This window comes from Ischnura elegans, chromosome 8, assembly GCF_921293095.1.
Source record: "Ischnura elegans chromosome 8, ioIscEleg1.1, whole genome shotgun sequence".
Classification (NCBI taxonomy): domain Eukaryota; kingdom Metazoa; phylum Arthropoda; class Insecta; order Odonata; family Coenagrionidae; genus Ischnura; species Ischnura elegans.
This window is the reverse complement of record NC_060253.1, coordinates 44,335,300-44,353,171: the sequence shown is the minus strand read 5'-3', so window position 1 is coordinate 44,353,171 and position 17,872 is coordinate 44,335,300. Positions and strand designations below refer to the sequence as shown.

Below are 17,872 nucleotides of genomic sequence, written 5' to 3'. Positions count from 1 at the left end.
GTCTATCTTTCACATCCATCTTCACACAGTTGGGTTTCGGTTCCCTATTGAGGGATTGGCAAGGGTCAGCTGTAGAGGAAGGATTGCTGATGGCTGAAGAGTACAAAAATGCTTCATAAAGAAGACAGGGTAGATGGAAGGACATTCTATTGTAACATTATGAAAACACATTTTTCATTTTCCCACTTCCTATTTATTTAATTACTAGCAGACCCGGCGAACTTCGTACCGCCTAACAATCGATGAACTTACAGTTTAGTTCCACCATTTATACATCAAGAGCGGCTGTATCGTTTTTAATCATGTTTAATTTATGATAATGAAATAAGGATACAAATTCAATAAAAGTACGTTAATGAGTATCAAAATTGCTTGTCAGAAAGACATTTTCTTTATTGAATCTACATACTGTGGATCGGAGCACGTTTACGCAGATATTTTCAATGAATTTTCTTACGTTTTAGCTTAAGAAATTTTGGGCATTGTGGTTTTATAAAGCAGTTAATGAAATAAAAATTATACGGATTCAGTTGTTGGCTATGTGTGTTATTAACCGTAAAAAATGTTTTTAGGTCCAAGTCTGTTGCGTAAACCTAGCCCGTTCACGGAGCAGGTTAACACAACGCCAGACCGACACTTGACTGATATTCAAAATTGTGTAAGAAAAGCCCCTAGGAAGCAGCATTCGTATCAAATGACTTTAGGCGCACCAGTTATAGTATCTCTGTTTGGAAAAAATGCACTGCGTAAACGTGCTGCATGCGTAAACGCATAATGTATTGCGTCAAGCACCTACAGTTTTTGTTTTGTTATCAGGCGCAAGATAAAGCGGATGGCCAACATTGCAAGGAGGGGAAGTGAGGGGGAAAAGGGAGCGTGACGTTACGGCTGGGAATGCAGGTGATATACCATACACGCGCTTAAAATATTTTAACGCTCATCCGCTGCAAAGCAGCTGAAAAGTGGAGATATTGGGCACGCAAAATGATTTTAGACATAAAAATATAGTTTTGCGATGAACTAAGGCCTTTAATGTGTGCAAAAAGTTATTAAGAATGTAATATGTAAACACGTAATATGAGAACATTAAACGTTACGAGATATTTACGTAAGGTGACCAAATTTTAACATTCATTGAGTGGTACACCATTGACCGAGGGGGAGGGGGTTCTTTATTAAAAATCTGGTATTTATTTTAATTTATTATTTTTTATACTTATTTGTTACAAGAAAAAATTACTGCGCAAAATTGTATTTTAATACATATTTTTCTAATGTCAACACAATTACAATTTACAAATATGATGCATTAAAAATTAAGTTTAGTATTATTTTTTTCTTTGGCATATTTCTTACATTTGAGCAATTTTTTTGTTAATTTCTTTTACGGAAAAGGTCATGATATTTTTCACATGAATTTGTTTAGTTATAGTTCACACATTGAATTGCTTTCAAAGTCTCAACACCTGATAGTGATTTTCCTGATGCACACACTTCATTTACAGAAGCAAAATCACGTTCAGTCACAGCATTAGCTTGTGGTAAGGGCAATGAATATTCCTTAATTTTAGTGCAATATTGAATGGAATATGCATTGTTTCAAAATGATGAAATACATATTTATAACCATTTGTACTCCATCAATATTTGTGCTGAAGCCCAAGATTTTACCCTTTTCTAACCAATATATTTTTTAAACAATGATACCTCATTAAAAAGATCATTTTCGGATCATTTAGATCATATTAATATAGGAAATTTTGAATATTTTAAAATTTTAGCTTCATTCGCTACTTAGATTACCAAAATTTTATCACCTTCAATAACTTAAATAGCATTTTGAAAAAGAGGTGATTGATTGTGTATAAACTCCAGCTAAATTTGAGGATTCTTTTTCAAAACTCTCTTCTAAAATTATAGGATATTAAACCTGGGATAGAAAGTAGGATTTCATAGTGTGGTATAATTTAAAAATTCTACCTACAGCTGACAAAAGAGCTAACTATCGCGTTTTACAGTAACCAAGTATTCTCTACATTCGACTTCCGCAGTTTCACAAAATTCTTTCAGCATTTGAACACGCACAGTGTAATGCAGAAATAAAAATATATTTTAATAACAGTATTTTCCACATCTGCGGGCAACAAATCAGCAGCTGTTTAATGGCATTATGTATCTTGTGCGCTGCAAAACCATTTTGATAACTTGTGATGTACAGGCCTTAGATTTGAAAGAATGATTATGAAAAATAGCATTGAAAGACATCCCTCTGCTAATGTTAGTTTCCTTTCTTCATCTCCATAAGTTGCTTTTACTAAAAATTTCTGAATTTTGGAGGAAGATGCAGCAGTATTTAAATATCTTTTATATTCTTGCATCTCCAAGTACTTCGAAATATCATTCCTACTGCCGTGCAAAACAGAAAATTATCCGTAACATTTCACACATTTGACAAAGCAATTGCATCTGGAGTTTTTGAATAAAATGAGATTCACTTCTTAGATGATCTTTGAATTTGCATCCTCTTTTTTTACGCATTATGACAAAAATATAAAAAATAAAATTATGTCATAAATTGTTTAAAAAATTGAATTGAAAACTCTGTTAGTACATACATACATAATTACATGAAAATATTTAATAAGTTAGTTGATAAATTAAATAAAATTGATTGTTATAAAGCAAATTTATTTTAAAAATTATTTTAATCCAATCCTTTATTTCTTTCTAATTATAAATTCATTAATAGTAATTTATTCCCAGAATTTTCTGTAGCATATGTAAGTCGTAGGTGTCACTTGCAAGGCTGGCGCTAGACCTTTTTCCACCACCACAAAATATAAATAACACGAGTGCTTTCTGCTTAATAAAAAAATAGGCATTTATGAAAGAACTAAATTACTTACCAAAATCATCTGAATAGCTTATTTGTTGACATTCCTTTTTTAGTAGCACTTGCACGCAGTTCAATTTGTGTCGCATAAGAGACCGTTAAAAAACTCAATATGCGAAGATGTTGCCATGTTACTTTGTGGACGACCGGCAAAGTCTTTACACCACGACCCTTTTCCTCTCTAAAATTCCCCCCGTTTCCAATTTTTGTGTAAGATTTAATACTTTTATAACGATGTTACCAATGATGCTAGATCGCTAACGAGGCATGTCGGGATAAGAAAAAAAACTACGGAAGTGTACAAAGGGCATTCTCTTCATTTTACTGCCAGAATATATTTTCGTCGCTGCCAATGCCAAGAAATACCACTGTCATTAATTTTAAGTTCATCAATCCAACCATGGTTGAAAGAATACTTCTCATACATAATGCATTAAATATTAGTACTTCATTTGTAAAATCGCGAAGCAAATGGTCAAAATACCACAGTAATTCAGTGAATCCACATTCGTAGCCATGCACTACAACGATGCGGTTCCCAAGCGTGACGTCACGCCGCCTTAAAATGGGAGGGTAGGGAAGGGAGCGGAGGGGAGATGTTGGCCACATGGCGAGCCATGTGTAGGGGTGGAGCATGGCACGTCTAGCAGTATATATGATCTAAGGGACAGATACAAAATAAGAGAGAAACCAAATATGGCCAGGAATATCTCATTTAAACTATGGCAATGAGTGGATCATCAGGATGTTGTTGGCGAGAAAAAAAATTGGTACAGTGGAAAGAGCATTGCAGGCAAAATAGATCTTCCTCTAGCAGCTCATTCCAGGGGTATTTGTTAAGGGTCAGACATTGGGAAGGTCAAGGTAAAGCTGTACATCAAGGAACATTTATAATGCCTGCTATGGTACATGTGTTCAGTGTACAAGGTAAGTAATTGAAGACATGATGTAACCAAGATATTTTTATTAGATACTAGGGTAAAATTACTAGTCTTTAACTGAAAGTATAGTATTTGTGTTTTGCATATGACATCAAATCAACAGTTAAATCACCTGCTAAAATAGATTATTCTTACAATGTTATGGGTCAAAATGCTACGTCACAACTTTATTTATTTTAGGCGTAATTGTTAAAATGTACAGCCTCAGCATTTCCTGTAAGAAATTTTGTTTATACAGCAGTATGAATACAGCTGTTTGGTTCAGCTTTAAGGCTATGCAGAATTTTAGGAGTCAGGTATGGCAGCATTGCAAGCATATTTTAAATGCAGTAAAACTAATATTACCAATTATATCACTAATTTTAAACAAACAGATAACCTAAGAGAGTAGATTTCAGACAATTTGACTGTTTCACAACTAATACTGTGGGAATAAAATTGCTTGTGCATGCATCAGGGATGCCGAATAACAAAAAATATTGGGGGTGCCCAAACCGGGGATCTTGCCCAGGGAAATTTTATAAGTGGTGAGTTTTAAGTTTTTTAAGCATTTTAGGAGAGTCATATGATCAACATTAGAACCCTGATCACTGGAATCTCGATATCTGGACACTCCGGGGAAAATCGACAAGCCCGACACATTTTTCCCCACCCCCTTGACGAATTTTTGAGGGGGCTTGGGTCACCTCAGGCCCCATGGAGTCGGCGCCACTGGCATGCATCTTTATGTAACAACACAACCTTATAAAGGGTCTGGAATTGGTGCATTTTCCATACCTAGATGCAACTTTAGTTAAGAAAAATACAAATTTATTCCTTGATTTGCTAGGGCTGAGAATAAATGTAATACGAAAGGGAATAGAATCATTTCCAACCACAAGCGCATGGATTACATATGAATCCAAGAACATCACCTTTCCATTTAACCATATTAATTATATCTCACCTCGTTACTTCATCAGGAAGTTTTCACCACTATCGCCATAGAGCAGTCTTCACAGGGAACCACTGTTTCTCCCTTGGTTAAATCAGTTAAAGCTATTTGGTACACCCCACCACATCTACAATCATACGAATGCATTCCAGTCACAGAATCGCACATCATATCTTCAATCTTGATATAATCGTACACGACATGTGATGTGAGCGTTTCTTCACGTTCCAACCGTTGATCATATTCTTTCTTCAACAACGGATCGGATAAAGTTCTCCAAACCTCGGATAGCAATAAAAAGTTTTCCCTCTCTACTCCATTACATTTATCAGGATGCCATTTCAAAACTAGGTTTTTATAGCTCCTTTTCAATTCGTCGTAAGTGGCCTGCCGAGAGCAATTCAGCACCGAATAGTAGTCCATAGCCCCGTCCCTCAATCTCTTCGAAATATCCTCCGAACTGAAATCCATTCATCCGGTGTCACTAAAAGAGAAGTTGATATGAAAATAATTACTCGAATAAATAGATAATCAAAGTTAATCAGAAGACAACGACCATTTTCAAGTACTTCACAGGGGAAAACTCCATTCATAACGTCAACAAACATTTTTTTACCTTAAATACCACCATAAATTTTACATCAAAACAACAATAATTCCATCAACTTACTAAGATAACGAAACAAGGGAATTCAGGAATACTTTGACACATACTCCAGTCACGCAACCAATGTAAACAGGAACTGACTAAAACATCTACGATTAAGGGAACCGCATGGCCATATGACATATAAATCAGGACATTAATTGAAATTTGCCAAGCGTATCACGATTCATATCGTACCTATCGTACTGAAACCTCTTTTGTTTTGAATTTTCCGGAGCTCCAACGGCCAACCCAACATAGAGGCGCTGGTGTAGCCTGGGCTGTCTGCTCGGCAGTTATGAACTGGGGGCTGCCACATTGAATCCCGATGTAAACAAAGGTGGTATCGGGCGTGTGTATAGGGAATAATTTAGGTGGTATCACTCCCAATTGTCACTAGCGATGGCGAAAAGAAATGGCAGAAGACAGTGTGCGGCATTGTGGTGCGAGAGCGCATCTTACCTGCGGCTGGATAGAAATATTTCATTTTTTCATTTCCCTAAGGATCCAGTCAGGTGTGTTTTTGTATTAATGTGGTCTGTTTACTTGCCCTTTTTGCTCTTAGTGAAAGTATAATCAAAGGCAATTGCCTTAGTGAACGCATTACTTGATTATACCTCAATCTAATTTAAGATCGGAGAAATGGTCCCGTTTCTGTCTCCGTACTGATCTCTTGGGAGGACTAGAGAAATGCAAGAACCAGTTCGTCTGCGGCTTACATTTCCGTGCCGAAGATTTTTATTGCCTTCAACCTCGTCCTCGGCTGAAATCGACAGCAGTCCCCAGTGTTGTGGAAGGTAATTGTGAGAATTATTTATGTTGTGCATGACTCTCTCCGAAGAGCCTGAGGGAAATGTATACTTCTTTGTCGGTTTTATTATTAAAGGCTGGGTTTGCTATTTTACACTACGTCTATGATTATATACAGTCTATGAAAGATGTACTCCTATCAATAATCAATTCCTTGCACTTATCCTTGTCTTAATTTTCATGTGAAGAAACCTTTACCTTGTACGGGACGCAGATAATTGAAGAGGGTAGTAGTTCACATTCGGCGGTATCACTTCCTGCGTCAGGGTCCGCCACACGTAAGTTTCCACTAACGATCTTTTGCTGTCCATCCACGCAGGATTGAAACAAATTAGTAGAAATGTAAATTCCCTTGTTAGCAGATATGTGCAATTGATATGTTTGTGAAAATCCTACAGAGAAAGAGGCGACGCTACTCAATGATTTAAGTGACAGTGAGCCTACTCTTCTGTCTTCCGTGGGAATGGTAGATGAGCAAAGGGATTCACCAATTCCAGAAACAGGTATGTTTTGACTTGCTTCTTCGTCATCATATATTGTTCTTCGTTCATTGATAGCCACATTGTTATATCCATCATTCTTGTGCCTATCTTTAATGATTAAAATAATTGCATCCACTTCCGAGTGAAATAAGTAATGCCCCTTTTCGTTGAGTCTTGTGGACCTTTGCCTTATTGAACAAGTACACCATTGCCTTTGTTTCTAACTAAGTCGTTATTTAATCGTAAACAGAACTTTCTACACACCTTTTTAGGTACATATTTCATGCTACAATTTTATGAAGACAATTGTTACAGTGTTCATGAGTTCTCTTTAGCTCATACCTTACTTTCTCTTCTCACATATATCACAATGCTGTGGAGCAGAAAAGTTAATGTGTTCAGAGCCTGTGGACAAGCACGTCTGCACTCCAGTGGCTGGTATGTATCTTCATTTTTAATGCTTGTTGTTCTCCCATACTCTCAATGTTCAGGTATAACAATTTAAAAACAAGAGCTACTGCAATAGTTGTATGTATTGTGTTGTTGAACTGTCCATTCTTTTTCTAAGTAGTTTTCCTAATGAATATATCTTTGAACCAGTTGCAGCTTCTCCTGCTGCTGAAGGGAATGCTTCTCCCATAACACCAATGGTTGGTGAGTAGATATTCCTTCCTTTATATCATTGGATTGTTGCTTAATAAACCTTGAAATAACGTATTCCAGTTTACCTCATTGTACTTTGGTAATTCTGATCTACAGCTCAACTGCAGGCTGGTCTCATGACAGCTCCAAAGAGAGGTAGAACTCTTTCATTTCCTCATAATGCTTGATCCCTTTGTATGATTCAAAATGTCTATTATTGCACTTCTATCCTCATTACAGTTTCCACATCCAGTTGCAGCAGTGGCAGGAGTCAACCAACTCCAGGGACTGCTTGGAAGCTCTTGGGCCAAATCGCTGCACTGAGATCTAAGGCTCATCGGCTGAAAGCCCCTCGGAAGGTGACCTGCAAAACAGAGGTAAAAGGCATCATTGAAACTTCTAAGAAGTACCTGTCACCACAAAGCCATATGCTGTTTTCTGTGCAGCTGCAGCTGTCACTGATGAAAAGGCTTAGGAAGAGGTGGCCCGCTAAGTTTAAGGACTTTGCGATGTCCTTATACTCTCATGGGCCAAAGGCATACCGCTTCCTTCAAAAGGTGCTTCTGCTGCCGTCCATTAGGACATTGCAACGTTGGCAACGGGAAGATGAGGTTCAGCATGGCCTCAATCAAATGAAAGAGCTCAGTGAGTCTACTCCGTGAGGCCAGAGAAGGAAAATATCATCTTTATTGCGAAGCCAACGTAAGGGTTGAAGTGGGTAGGAAGATAGGAAGGATTCTTCAAGGAGACCAAGAAATAAATTTTCGTATGAAGGGCTAAATCTGCTTCCCATGGCGCAACCTTTGATCTGCAGAAAATGTTTATCATTGAAGGAGAAGGTGTTTTTAGTGAGGATTAGGCGAGAGAGATCGACCAAAAAGTCAGTACTTGGTATCTGAGGTGCAGGTCGATAGTCAAGAAAGTGTCGAAGGGAGGCAAGGATGATGGACAGCAGGAGGCGCGGTAATTCTAAGATTGAGGGTGCTGGTGCATTGGCCGACATAGAAAGCGGGGCAGAAATTGCAGTGAAGGAGGTAAGTGATATTGGTAGACGTACAAGTAGTGGATGGGAAAATCAGAAGGCATTTAAGTTTGGGGAGAAAAGAGGCAGGGGGTGGAGAGAAAATCTTGCAGGTTTTACACCTGGGATGATTGCAAGGTGAGGGTGTGGAGATGGTGACTGCCTGCGCCTTTTGAAGGGGGCGGGTGGCTTTAAATATGGTGTTTAGATTCGGTGGTCTATTAAATGTGATCCGAGGAGTGGAGGGGAAAATCTGAGTGGTGGACTTGTGTTTGGAAAGGATGGGGTACAAGTCCTTCAAAATGTTCTGTAGAATGTGATCACCAGGAAAGTAGGTGGTGAGCAGAGAAGGAGAGATATATTTGTCGGTTCGGGGTTTATTGGAAATACGCTGCTTTTTTCTAATTTTATTAATCAAAAGTTTATCGGGGTAGCTGCGGTGAAGAAGAGAGGTGTGAAGTTTGGAGAGGAACTTTTGAAGACCTTCAGGATTGTTGCAACTTCTATGTCCCCAAACAGAGAGGGATTAAGGGATGGAACGCTTGGTGTGTGGTGGATGGCAACTGCTGGCAAGTGGAGGTATTGCTGTTTGTTTGTGGCTTTGATGTGAATCGATGTCTTGAATTTGTTGTTTTCCGAAAGGTGTATGTCCACATCTAAGAAAGTGATGTCAGTTATGGAGATGGAAGAGGTGAAAGAAACTGAGGTAGAAGCATTGAGTGAAGAAACAAAGGTGTTAAGAGAGTCGATGTCATGAGGCCAGAGAATGAAAATGTCATCAATGTACCTAAGCCAAAGAAGAGGTTTTAGAGGGTAATTGGTGAGGAAATTTTCCTCAAACAGGCCAAGGAAAAGATTGGCATAAGAAGGGCTAAACCTACTCCCCATAGCGCAGCCGGACACTTGCAGATAGTAGTTATTGTTAAAAGAGAAGGCATTGTGGGTGAGAATAAAATGGGAAAGATCAAGAAGAAAGTCAGTGCTAGGGTTTTGAGGTGTAGGTGGTAATGAAATATAGTGTCGGAGAGCAGCAAGTCCCTCAGAATGAGGGGTTGAAGTGTACAGTGAGGTTACATCAATGGTGGCCATGATAATGGGCTGATTGGGGGGAGGAAAATAGAATTGAGTTTAGAAAGGAAGTCATGAGAATCTTTGATGTATGATGGAAGGGACTGAACGAAGGGTTGGAGATAGAAATCAACGAAGGCCAAGATAGAGTAGGAGGGTTTCGAGAGGAAACTATGGGGCAGCCTGGGTTATTAGCTTTATGAATTTTTGGATGGATATAGAAAGATGGCGAAGTGGTGTGAGCTGGTAAGAGAAGGGAAATGTCTGACTGGCTTAGGCCCTCAGAGGGACCTTTTGTTTTTAGTAGGGCATTCAGTTCTGCGTGGAAATCAGAGTTAGGATCTGATGAGAGAGGGGAGTAGGAGGAAGAGTCTCCTAATAGTCTGTTGCACTCCGATATATAGTCGCTAGTGTCAAGTACAACGACCGTGGAACCTTTGTCAGCCGAGGTAATCACTATGTTCACCGCGCCTCCTGCTGTCCATCATCCCCCCACGCATCTCTACCAGTACCTACACATTGTTTGTTGTACGACTCCGTCTTTAATCAATGCTTCAAAATTTTCAGTCATTGCCTCCCTCCCTCCAACTGACTCCGCCCTCAACCTCCACACCCTCGAATTGGCGTGCATTTGGCACTTGCAAGCCAATAGCTTTCCGAGTTTGAACATCGCATCCTAACGTCTCTTTCTAACCCCCTCTTGCCATACACCTCTCCCCTCGCTCCTCTTTTCCCTTTTCCAACACTCTCCTTTCCTCCCCATTCTTAGAGAGGTTAAGAAAGAAGTCAGTACTTCAAAAGCATCCGAGTTTATTTTCCCGTGTGAGTGTTTCTTTTTTTTTTGTGTGTCTCTGTGTTTATTGACATTGACTATTTATTTATATATTGTATAAGAATATGTACAAATTTTATGCAGGGATTATACGATTTTTTCATGGGGGCTGTTGTCACTGATATTTGTTGCTTGTGCATCTCATGTGCTTGAAAAATTGTTAACTTCCACAGATTTCATTTCTAGTATGTCATATTTAAATTGTTATTGTTGTATTTCGGTTTCCAGTTATTGTATAAATAAATACCAATGTCCACTGAAGTAAGTTTCCAAGATCATTATTCAGACCAACCACCAGATCGCCCGTTGACGTTGTACATTAATCTTGTATTATGGTTACTGTTTTTGTAACCTGGGGAAGTTCTTCAGGAAGATTTTCCTACATTCATTGCTTTTAAGTTTCTCGCAATTGCAGTAGCATTATTAAGCCTGAATAGCACGCCCTATCGTGACGCGTAACAAAAGTTTGAAACACGCGCCGAGATGTGCATTCATACCTCGCGGCAGCCTTGGACCACTGCATGACCACTGGCGTAGATGGCACTGATGTATCAAAGCCTATACGCGTTATCCTTATGGGTATGTCGCCCTTATTGCCGGGTCTACACTAGTACTTAAGTTGGCTCTCTATTTAAGGTGTTAGTGTAGGTGTCACCAGCTTCCTTTAAGTACACCTCCACTTAAATTGCGAAGGCAACTGCTTCCGCACGGTTGAAGATCTTCAAGTGTTTTAAATGGCACATACCCATCCCACCCCTGAATCGTACCGTTGCTTATGTTCTAAGTTGTGCTGTATTCCATGATGTGGTTATTGAGCGTTCTATTTCGTTAGTTAACTTCTAGTGTTGGGGTTATTAAATCGACGAGTTTATTTTGTGGAGTTTCTCATCTTCCTTTATGTATCACGGGGTGTGCAGCTGAAAATAACTGGGAGAAACATACGGGAGAATACGGTAAATAAAATCGAATTATGATTTTGTCGGTGAATATGAGAAATTTTTGTGGCACAGACGAAGAAGCTAAAACTCGTCAGGCGTCTTGAGGGAAAATTTTCTGATGAAAAAGTAACGGAGAGGTGCTATTTCTCACTTTTCAGGCCACACCTCAGCGAGCATAATGTGCTATATTATATATATTATAGGGGATACGGCGCAGAAATATTTCATCCGTGAGCTCAAAAATATACAAAGGAAAGTTTGTTCGTCAAAGACTGCAACGGACGTACAGAAAGCGTAGCATACAATTTTAAACGTATCAGGCTGGAAACCGCAATAGACTCGTAGACTACGCGCAAGATTTAAATTGGTCGAGCAATTAAGAATAAATATATTTCCGTGCGACTAGGAGAACATCTTAGGGCCCCCGCGCACTTGGCACTTAAGTCACCGGCAACTAAACAATTTACTCGATAGGTGTAGGAATTCGTTTTATCAACGTTGATCATCGAGATCAGAGAGAAAATCAACGTTATTGATCGAGAAATGGTTTTCCGTCATTCACAACCGAAAACTGTGTAATGGAACGAATGAAGTTCTCCTAGGCAAAACAATATTTACTTTTCCAATTTATTGTGAAATTAGGTAAATAAATATGCAGTTATTTTCATTAAATTTACATAATAAAATATATACAGATATGGTTTTTGACCGAATTCAATCGAGATTAGTATAAGTAGTGACCGACGATCGACCAATCGCGACTGACTCACTCAAGTGAATGGTGACATGTGATCCAAATCACTGAAATGACGGACTTTGCCTGAATCAAAATATTTCGGTGCGGATTAGACCGCTGTCATTTCCTCAAATATATCATACCTACCAACACATTTTACATTTGAATTTAGTGAAAAAAAATTGCATTCACAAAAATATAAATTATTTAATTAATGAAAACACAATCGAAATTCAGTAGTTAATGAAAGAAAATTTCCAGATAAAACTATATTTCTGTGTCAAGTACAAGTACTTCATTACCATAAACATAACTGGACGAAAACTTTCATAAAAACTTCCGCTTTATACGAATTAAAATCACCATTACTACTGAGGGGACTTATTTGTAGCCATTAATACACAATAAGGTCTATAAAAGCATTATTAATTGTTTTTCCTGGATATACACAATTATTTATACCACTTTTTTAATATTTATATAAGAGCGCGACCCGGGTTTCAATGAATAATCATCATCATCAGGCGCAAATTATGATGATTATTCATTGAAATCCGGGTCGCGCTCTTATATAAATATAAAAGAAGGGGTATAAGTAATTGTGTATATCCAGGAAAAACTTATAATGGAATACCACAAGGTTAATCAAGAGGTAGTGAATTTCATTATTAATTGGTTTTTGAACTTCAAAAAACGCAGTGAAAGGATCCAATGTAGTAGTTAGAGCGATCAACTGCGGTTCAGAACAAAAGAGAAGGCAGAAATTCAGAGAAATAAATTTCTGTGGCATATTTTCATACGCTAAAATTAAAAGTACTTCCATGGAAAAATTAAATGACTAATGCTGGAAGTGTAGATCGGAAAAATGCTGTGAGTTTTTATAAATGAACCACCACGAACAATCATTCCGGTGTGCTAGTGCATTCATGAATTCGCTGAGACCAATTGTTGCCGTCGCTATGGTAAAATTTGTTCATAAAGGGATAGCTCTGAGGATTGACGTGTTTGTGAATATAACAGAAGATTTTACTGTGAATTTTTGAGATAGTCAAAGAAACTGTTTCGTGCAACCGAAGGATAATACCTACGTTCCTGAATATTCATTGTAGACCCCAGAAAAAGGGACTGAAATTTCTGAAAATTGAGCCTGATACCGGGACATCGTCATCTGTCAACCATGGAAGAAATTGTGTGTAAGTAGAGCATAGTTTCAAACTGGGGTGCAGCTAAGAATCAAGGCTCGGGGGGGTTTAAGAGCAACTAATACTTTAGGGTGTGGGGGTATTGCATACCTGCCAGGGTAAGTGGGAGTTGCGGGGGCCCTCCTCCAGAAAATTTTAAGATTAATGGTTCAAAATGACTATTTTTTATTGTTGTGTTGAATGGGTAGCGTAGCCACAGTGTAGCCGAACTGCGGTTTGTCTGATAGTGGTTCCATTGAATGGGCCTTAGTTTGGCTGTAATTAATTAATTTCCGAGCGGTATTTTTAAAAGCGTTATATAGTCCCAAAATAGCACTATCTCTTCAACAGGATCTGTTGATCTAGTGGTGAGCGTGGCTTTCCCACGGGGGGCCTTGATTCGATGCTATGACATGGCAGTATATATTGTAGTTTTCATTTTGATCGTACGGTGACACATTTTTCACTAATGTTAATTGCAGCAAGCATAGGCATGGGAAATTTTTTTTAAGATAATAAGTATAAAACATATAGATAAGTAGTTATCTAATAGACATCTACCGTAGATATGTATTAGACATGCTGCTGTTTTGACAATAATATATCTAATAGATATCTACGATAGATGTCTATTAGATAACTATTTATCTATCTGTAGATATCTAATAGATGTTTATTTTCTGTGTGGGCACATTGTGGCCATAATTGTTGTGTTGACTGGGTTGCTTGATTTTGAATTATGATACATTGAACGCATTACAATTAACGTGAAAGTTAGGAAATCTAATTATAAATGTCATCATTACAATATGTTCCCAATCTCTACCGAAAACTTGGAAGAAATTCGTACATATCGATACAGAATCAAGTTTTGGTGTAAATGAAACGAACAAAAAAATTATATTTTAGCCAAATTGCACGGATTACACTGTGATTATATATCATCGAGGACTTGATCTTTATTCCAGGCGAAAGGAGAGGGCCACCAAAAGAAGTTCCAAGAAAAATCGACTTTATTCATACTCCAGCCAAAATGCAAGAACTACCAAAAGAAGCTCCAAGAAAACACATGAAAAAGTAAGCACAATAATTTTTGCACCAACGGAAAATCGAATCGAAGACTAATTGAGAACAATTGAATTAATTAAAATTGAGATTTAAATTAATTCATCAAAATCTTATAGTTATGGAAACGAATGACATAAGAAACGTAAACTTGAATGCCATTCTATAGAATCAATAACAATATTTTTACAAGCATGCCAACATGGCAATGAATAACGGAAATATAATGAGCAATTTTGTCTTTTTTGATGTAACAGGACACCGAAAGGATCGAATTTGAGGAGATTGACATATTGGTTGCGGTCGGCCTTTTTCTTCTTCCAGCGAGGAACATATGAAATAGACGAAGATAAGCGTGCAGGTACGGCTACATATATATTCTGTCTCCTTATCTATGTCTATTGAGTACCTATATTAGGCACCCAAATTCATCTTTGAGGCTGCGTTGCTCGAATGAATATACATTTTATTGCTAAAATAATTTGAAAAAGTTCCTAAATTTTATCTGAAAATTAACGTAGACAATTGATACTAAAGGTTTACCACTCGAATTTCAGTCTGACGAAAGTTTTTTTCTAGGCAGTGTAGTGGAGCATTCATGTTCAAATTAAAACGTTAATCGTTATCATGGGTGTTTTTGTAAGGCCTCTAGTTAAAAAATTGCCGAACCTCATAGAGGTTCTGCAAATCTAATACGATGTAAAAATATAATTTATTTCCTTGTAAAGTTTTGTTGCGTTCTACACTCTACCCCAATTTAGAATAAATTGATACATTCCTTCCTCAAAGTAAATCAACTTGTTTAAGTAGTATGCATTTCATAAACATCCTACCTATCTCAAACGTTAACATCTGACTTTATTTTCAATTTTTCCAGGAAACATTGCTCCAGTAATACAAGTAACGCATGTTGACTGTTCTAGTCCAGGCCATGCCGTCAGTTTCAGCCAACTCTCGTGATGCAGCTCAACATGGACATTTCAATTTGGAGCCCCTGCGAAAAAAACAATGCATGAAAATGTGAGCATGTATGAATCGAAAATGATTTACATAATATGAGTAAAGACGTTATCATTAAATTATTATCGTTATCATTTATTGTTATCATTAAATCATTATCGTTATCATCGTTAAATCATTCGTTTGACCAAGTGTATTTTCGTCGATTGTTTTATTTTTTTACAATTTTCCAATAAAAGTAATGTTTCCTGGCCAACTCCTTCTTCCATGTCCGAGCATTGCGATATGTAGAGGATTAAATTTCACAGTTCACATACGCGCTCTGGGACATAGATAAAATAATTATGAAAAATACAATACAAGGGAGAGACAAATTTTCAATTTTTTTTGGAGGACTTTCGGTAAGAATAGGTTATGTAGGCTGTACATAATTAATCAATATGTCATAAATATTAATGATTTCTAAATAAATATTCAGGATATTTACCATTCAAACAATTTTCTTTACTTTTCACAATTGAGGGTGGGTCCCTACATGAGGGAATATCACCCTCATCGTCCGTATATGTCTCGCCAATACGAAATATTAAATCTCAAATCCTCAGTAAAAACTTGTTCCTCTTGGATTTGGGTAGAGAGAAAAATTTACCCCTTGCATCCATTTATAGTAATGTAAACTAATTATCTACCGAATAACAGGGGCAATCCGTGCGTCGAATGTTCAATTTCAAGCTCAACGAAGAATAACACTGGGTTGCATAAGAATGGCATATGCTGTAACCTGCAATACATTACATACTGTACGTAACTCAAGTTCCATCACCAAATTTGAAGAGGACAGAATTCATAGTTCCTTAAAAAATTATAATCATTTGAAATAAGCTGGTTTAATAACGGGTATTAAAATCCGATTATCCATTTCGTACACTACACCTATATTTCAGTTAGTGTACTCACCATAGTTCCTAAAGATTCAGGGTGTACGAACCCATAGATAATGAAGCTCGAGTCTCTCAAATATGCACTTAAAGTTTCAATGAAAGCAATCCTCTTATCCGCTGCAAAAATAAAATAAACTTCACCAGCAAAAATATCCACCTATTGATTCTGGATGGAGGCATGCGATAGGTGTGCCGTACCTAAGATGATTATTCAGTGGAGTGTAATAATCTGTGAAGGTGAGTATGGATATTAAAAAGGTGGTTACGAGTTCAAAGTAAAATGACTACTTACAGGTAAATAATTCAAAGGCACTTTTTCCATCAGGAGCAAGAAGAGCATACAATGGTTACTATAGTTGTTGCTCTAAATTGTTTCATATGCATTTTTGGGTAACAACTCCTGTGAATTAATTAGGAATTATTCGAATGAATGAATACTCAGTTGAGAATCGAGTTTGAAAGACTAGAAAACGAGGAAACAATGCCATAAAACGTTAATGGGACGGAATATTTTTCCAATGTTACCGAGAAAAAGTTACGGCCGGTAAATACTTGTACTGTATTTTGTGAAGCTGTATATTTTCTGATAACAGGCAAAGCCAATGTATCCATTGGGCATTGTGCTTTGAAAATGTCTGACGCGCAGTTTGTTCGGAAAAAAAACTGCAATAGGCTTCATATTGAAGAAAATCATTGACAGCATCGGAAAAAAGGTCTTTTTCCAAATATTACGACGCGCAATTTGTTTTTGACTGACTAGGGTATACATGCAGGAATTCATTGCAAACTCTCAATTGAAATAGACGGACGAAGGAAAAAAGTACATCCGTGGAAAATTTCTTATTATCAGGAGATTCAAAAATTTCCAATTGACTTCATCTTTGAAATTGTAAGCGAAAGTGTCTGCGACGATTTTTATCTAGTTGATGTCGAACATTCGCGTATGAAAGCCCAAATAGCAGTTCAAATATCTAAAGTATGAAAAAGACGCGTGTTTCATCAGGAAAAATTATTTCGCTCTGAATCTTTGTCCAATCGAAGTGATGGGACAACTAAAGGTACATAATTGACATAATTACAAATATTTCATTTCAATACCTGGCTACGATTCGAAGTAAATACGAAACAGAAAGCAATGGTGAAACAAATAGAAAGAAAGGGTTAAAGCTGATTATTCGTACTTTACTGGCAGCTTATTATTGGTTTCCTCGCACAATTGTGTATTAAAATATCCTCGTAGTTGTTTGATATGTGGTCCTGACCAGTGGCATATCCAGAACAGGGACCAGGGGGGGCTAAGCGGGGGTTAACCTACCAGCAGTAGTGGGGATCCGAAAAAAATTACAATTCTATCTAGTGTAAATTGGATACCCAAGGGGGGGGGGGGGCTCCTTTTGCCCCCTACCTTTTATCCGCATTTGGTCCTGACTGGAAAAGATAGAGTGACGTATATTTTTTCGCGAGAAATTAAGTTCATTGGAGGGGGACCCAAAAGTAACGGAAATAGCGCTGTGGGGGGGCTCGGTTTTTCCTGTAAAGGGTTCCAAGCAATGATATTTCCTGAGTCAGTGTGAATCCTGTTCGCTCTGAGTGCATCCGTTTGTCTATGGGATTTTTTTTCGGTTAACCAACTTTTTCCGATTTAATGAAAATGTGTAATGGCTGACTGCCGGGAGCAACGTGCAGCTGTGAAGTTTTGATTTTTGTTGGGGAAAACTCCCGCATAAACTCTAGTAATGCTTAAAATTGCTTTTGGGGATAGTACTCTGAGTAAAACACGTG

General features: G+C 37.7%; 1 protein-coding gene across 5 annotated transcripts; it reads left to right on the top strand.

The window, feature by feature from the left end:
* The first annotated feature begins 5,696 nt into the window (after positions 1–5,696).
* LOC124164180 lies at positions 5,697–15,260 on the top strand. 5 transcript variants are annotated; one of them, XR_006865978.1, is made up of 11 exons: positions 5,697–5,929; positions 6,048–6,211; positions 6,413–6,502; positions 6,623–6,727; positions 7,088–7,144; positions 7,307–7,360; positions 7,466–7,504; positions 7,589–7,725; positions 14,093–14,201; positions 14,447–14,550; positions 15,067–15,260. XR_006865978.1 is itself a non-coding variant. In XM_046541386.1 (9 exons), the coding sequence occupies exons 1-9, from the start codon at positions 5,817–5,819 to the stop codon at positions 14,195–14,197; spliced, it is 864 nt and encodes a 287-aa protein (XP_046397342.1). In that variant the 5' UTR covers positions 5,697–5,816; the 3' UTR covers positions 14,198–14,204. The 5 variants fall into 5 exon arrangements, 4 of the variants coding, with proteins under 4 accessions (XP_046397342.1, XP_046397339.1, XP_046397338.1 ...); XM_046541386.1 differs by lacking the exons at positions 14,447–14,550; positions 15,067–15,260 and having other exon boundaries at positions 14,093–14,204; XM_046541383.1 differs by lacking the exons at positions 14,093–14,201; positions 14,447–14,550; positions 15,067–15,260 and having other exon boundaries at positions 7,091–7,144; positions 7,589–8,506.
* The last annotated feature ends 2,612 nt before the right edge of the window (positions 15,261–17,872 follow it).

Excerpts from the sequence above, each read along its gene's own strand:
- LOC124164180 (XM_046541382.1), top strand. The coding sequence starts at position 5,817 with ATGGCGAAAAGAAATGGCAGAAGACAGTGTGCGGCATTGTGGTGCGAG. Across the intron at positions 6,503-6,622 it reads TGCGTCAGGGTCCGCCACAC|AGAAAGAGGCGACGCTACTC; the intron begins GTAAGTTTCCAC and ends AAAATCCTACAG. Across the intron at positions 7,145-7,306 it reads CGTCTGCACTCCAGTGGCTG|TTGCAGCTTCTCCTGCTGCT; the intron begins GTATGTATCTTC and ends TCTTTGAACCAG.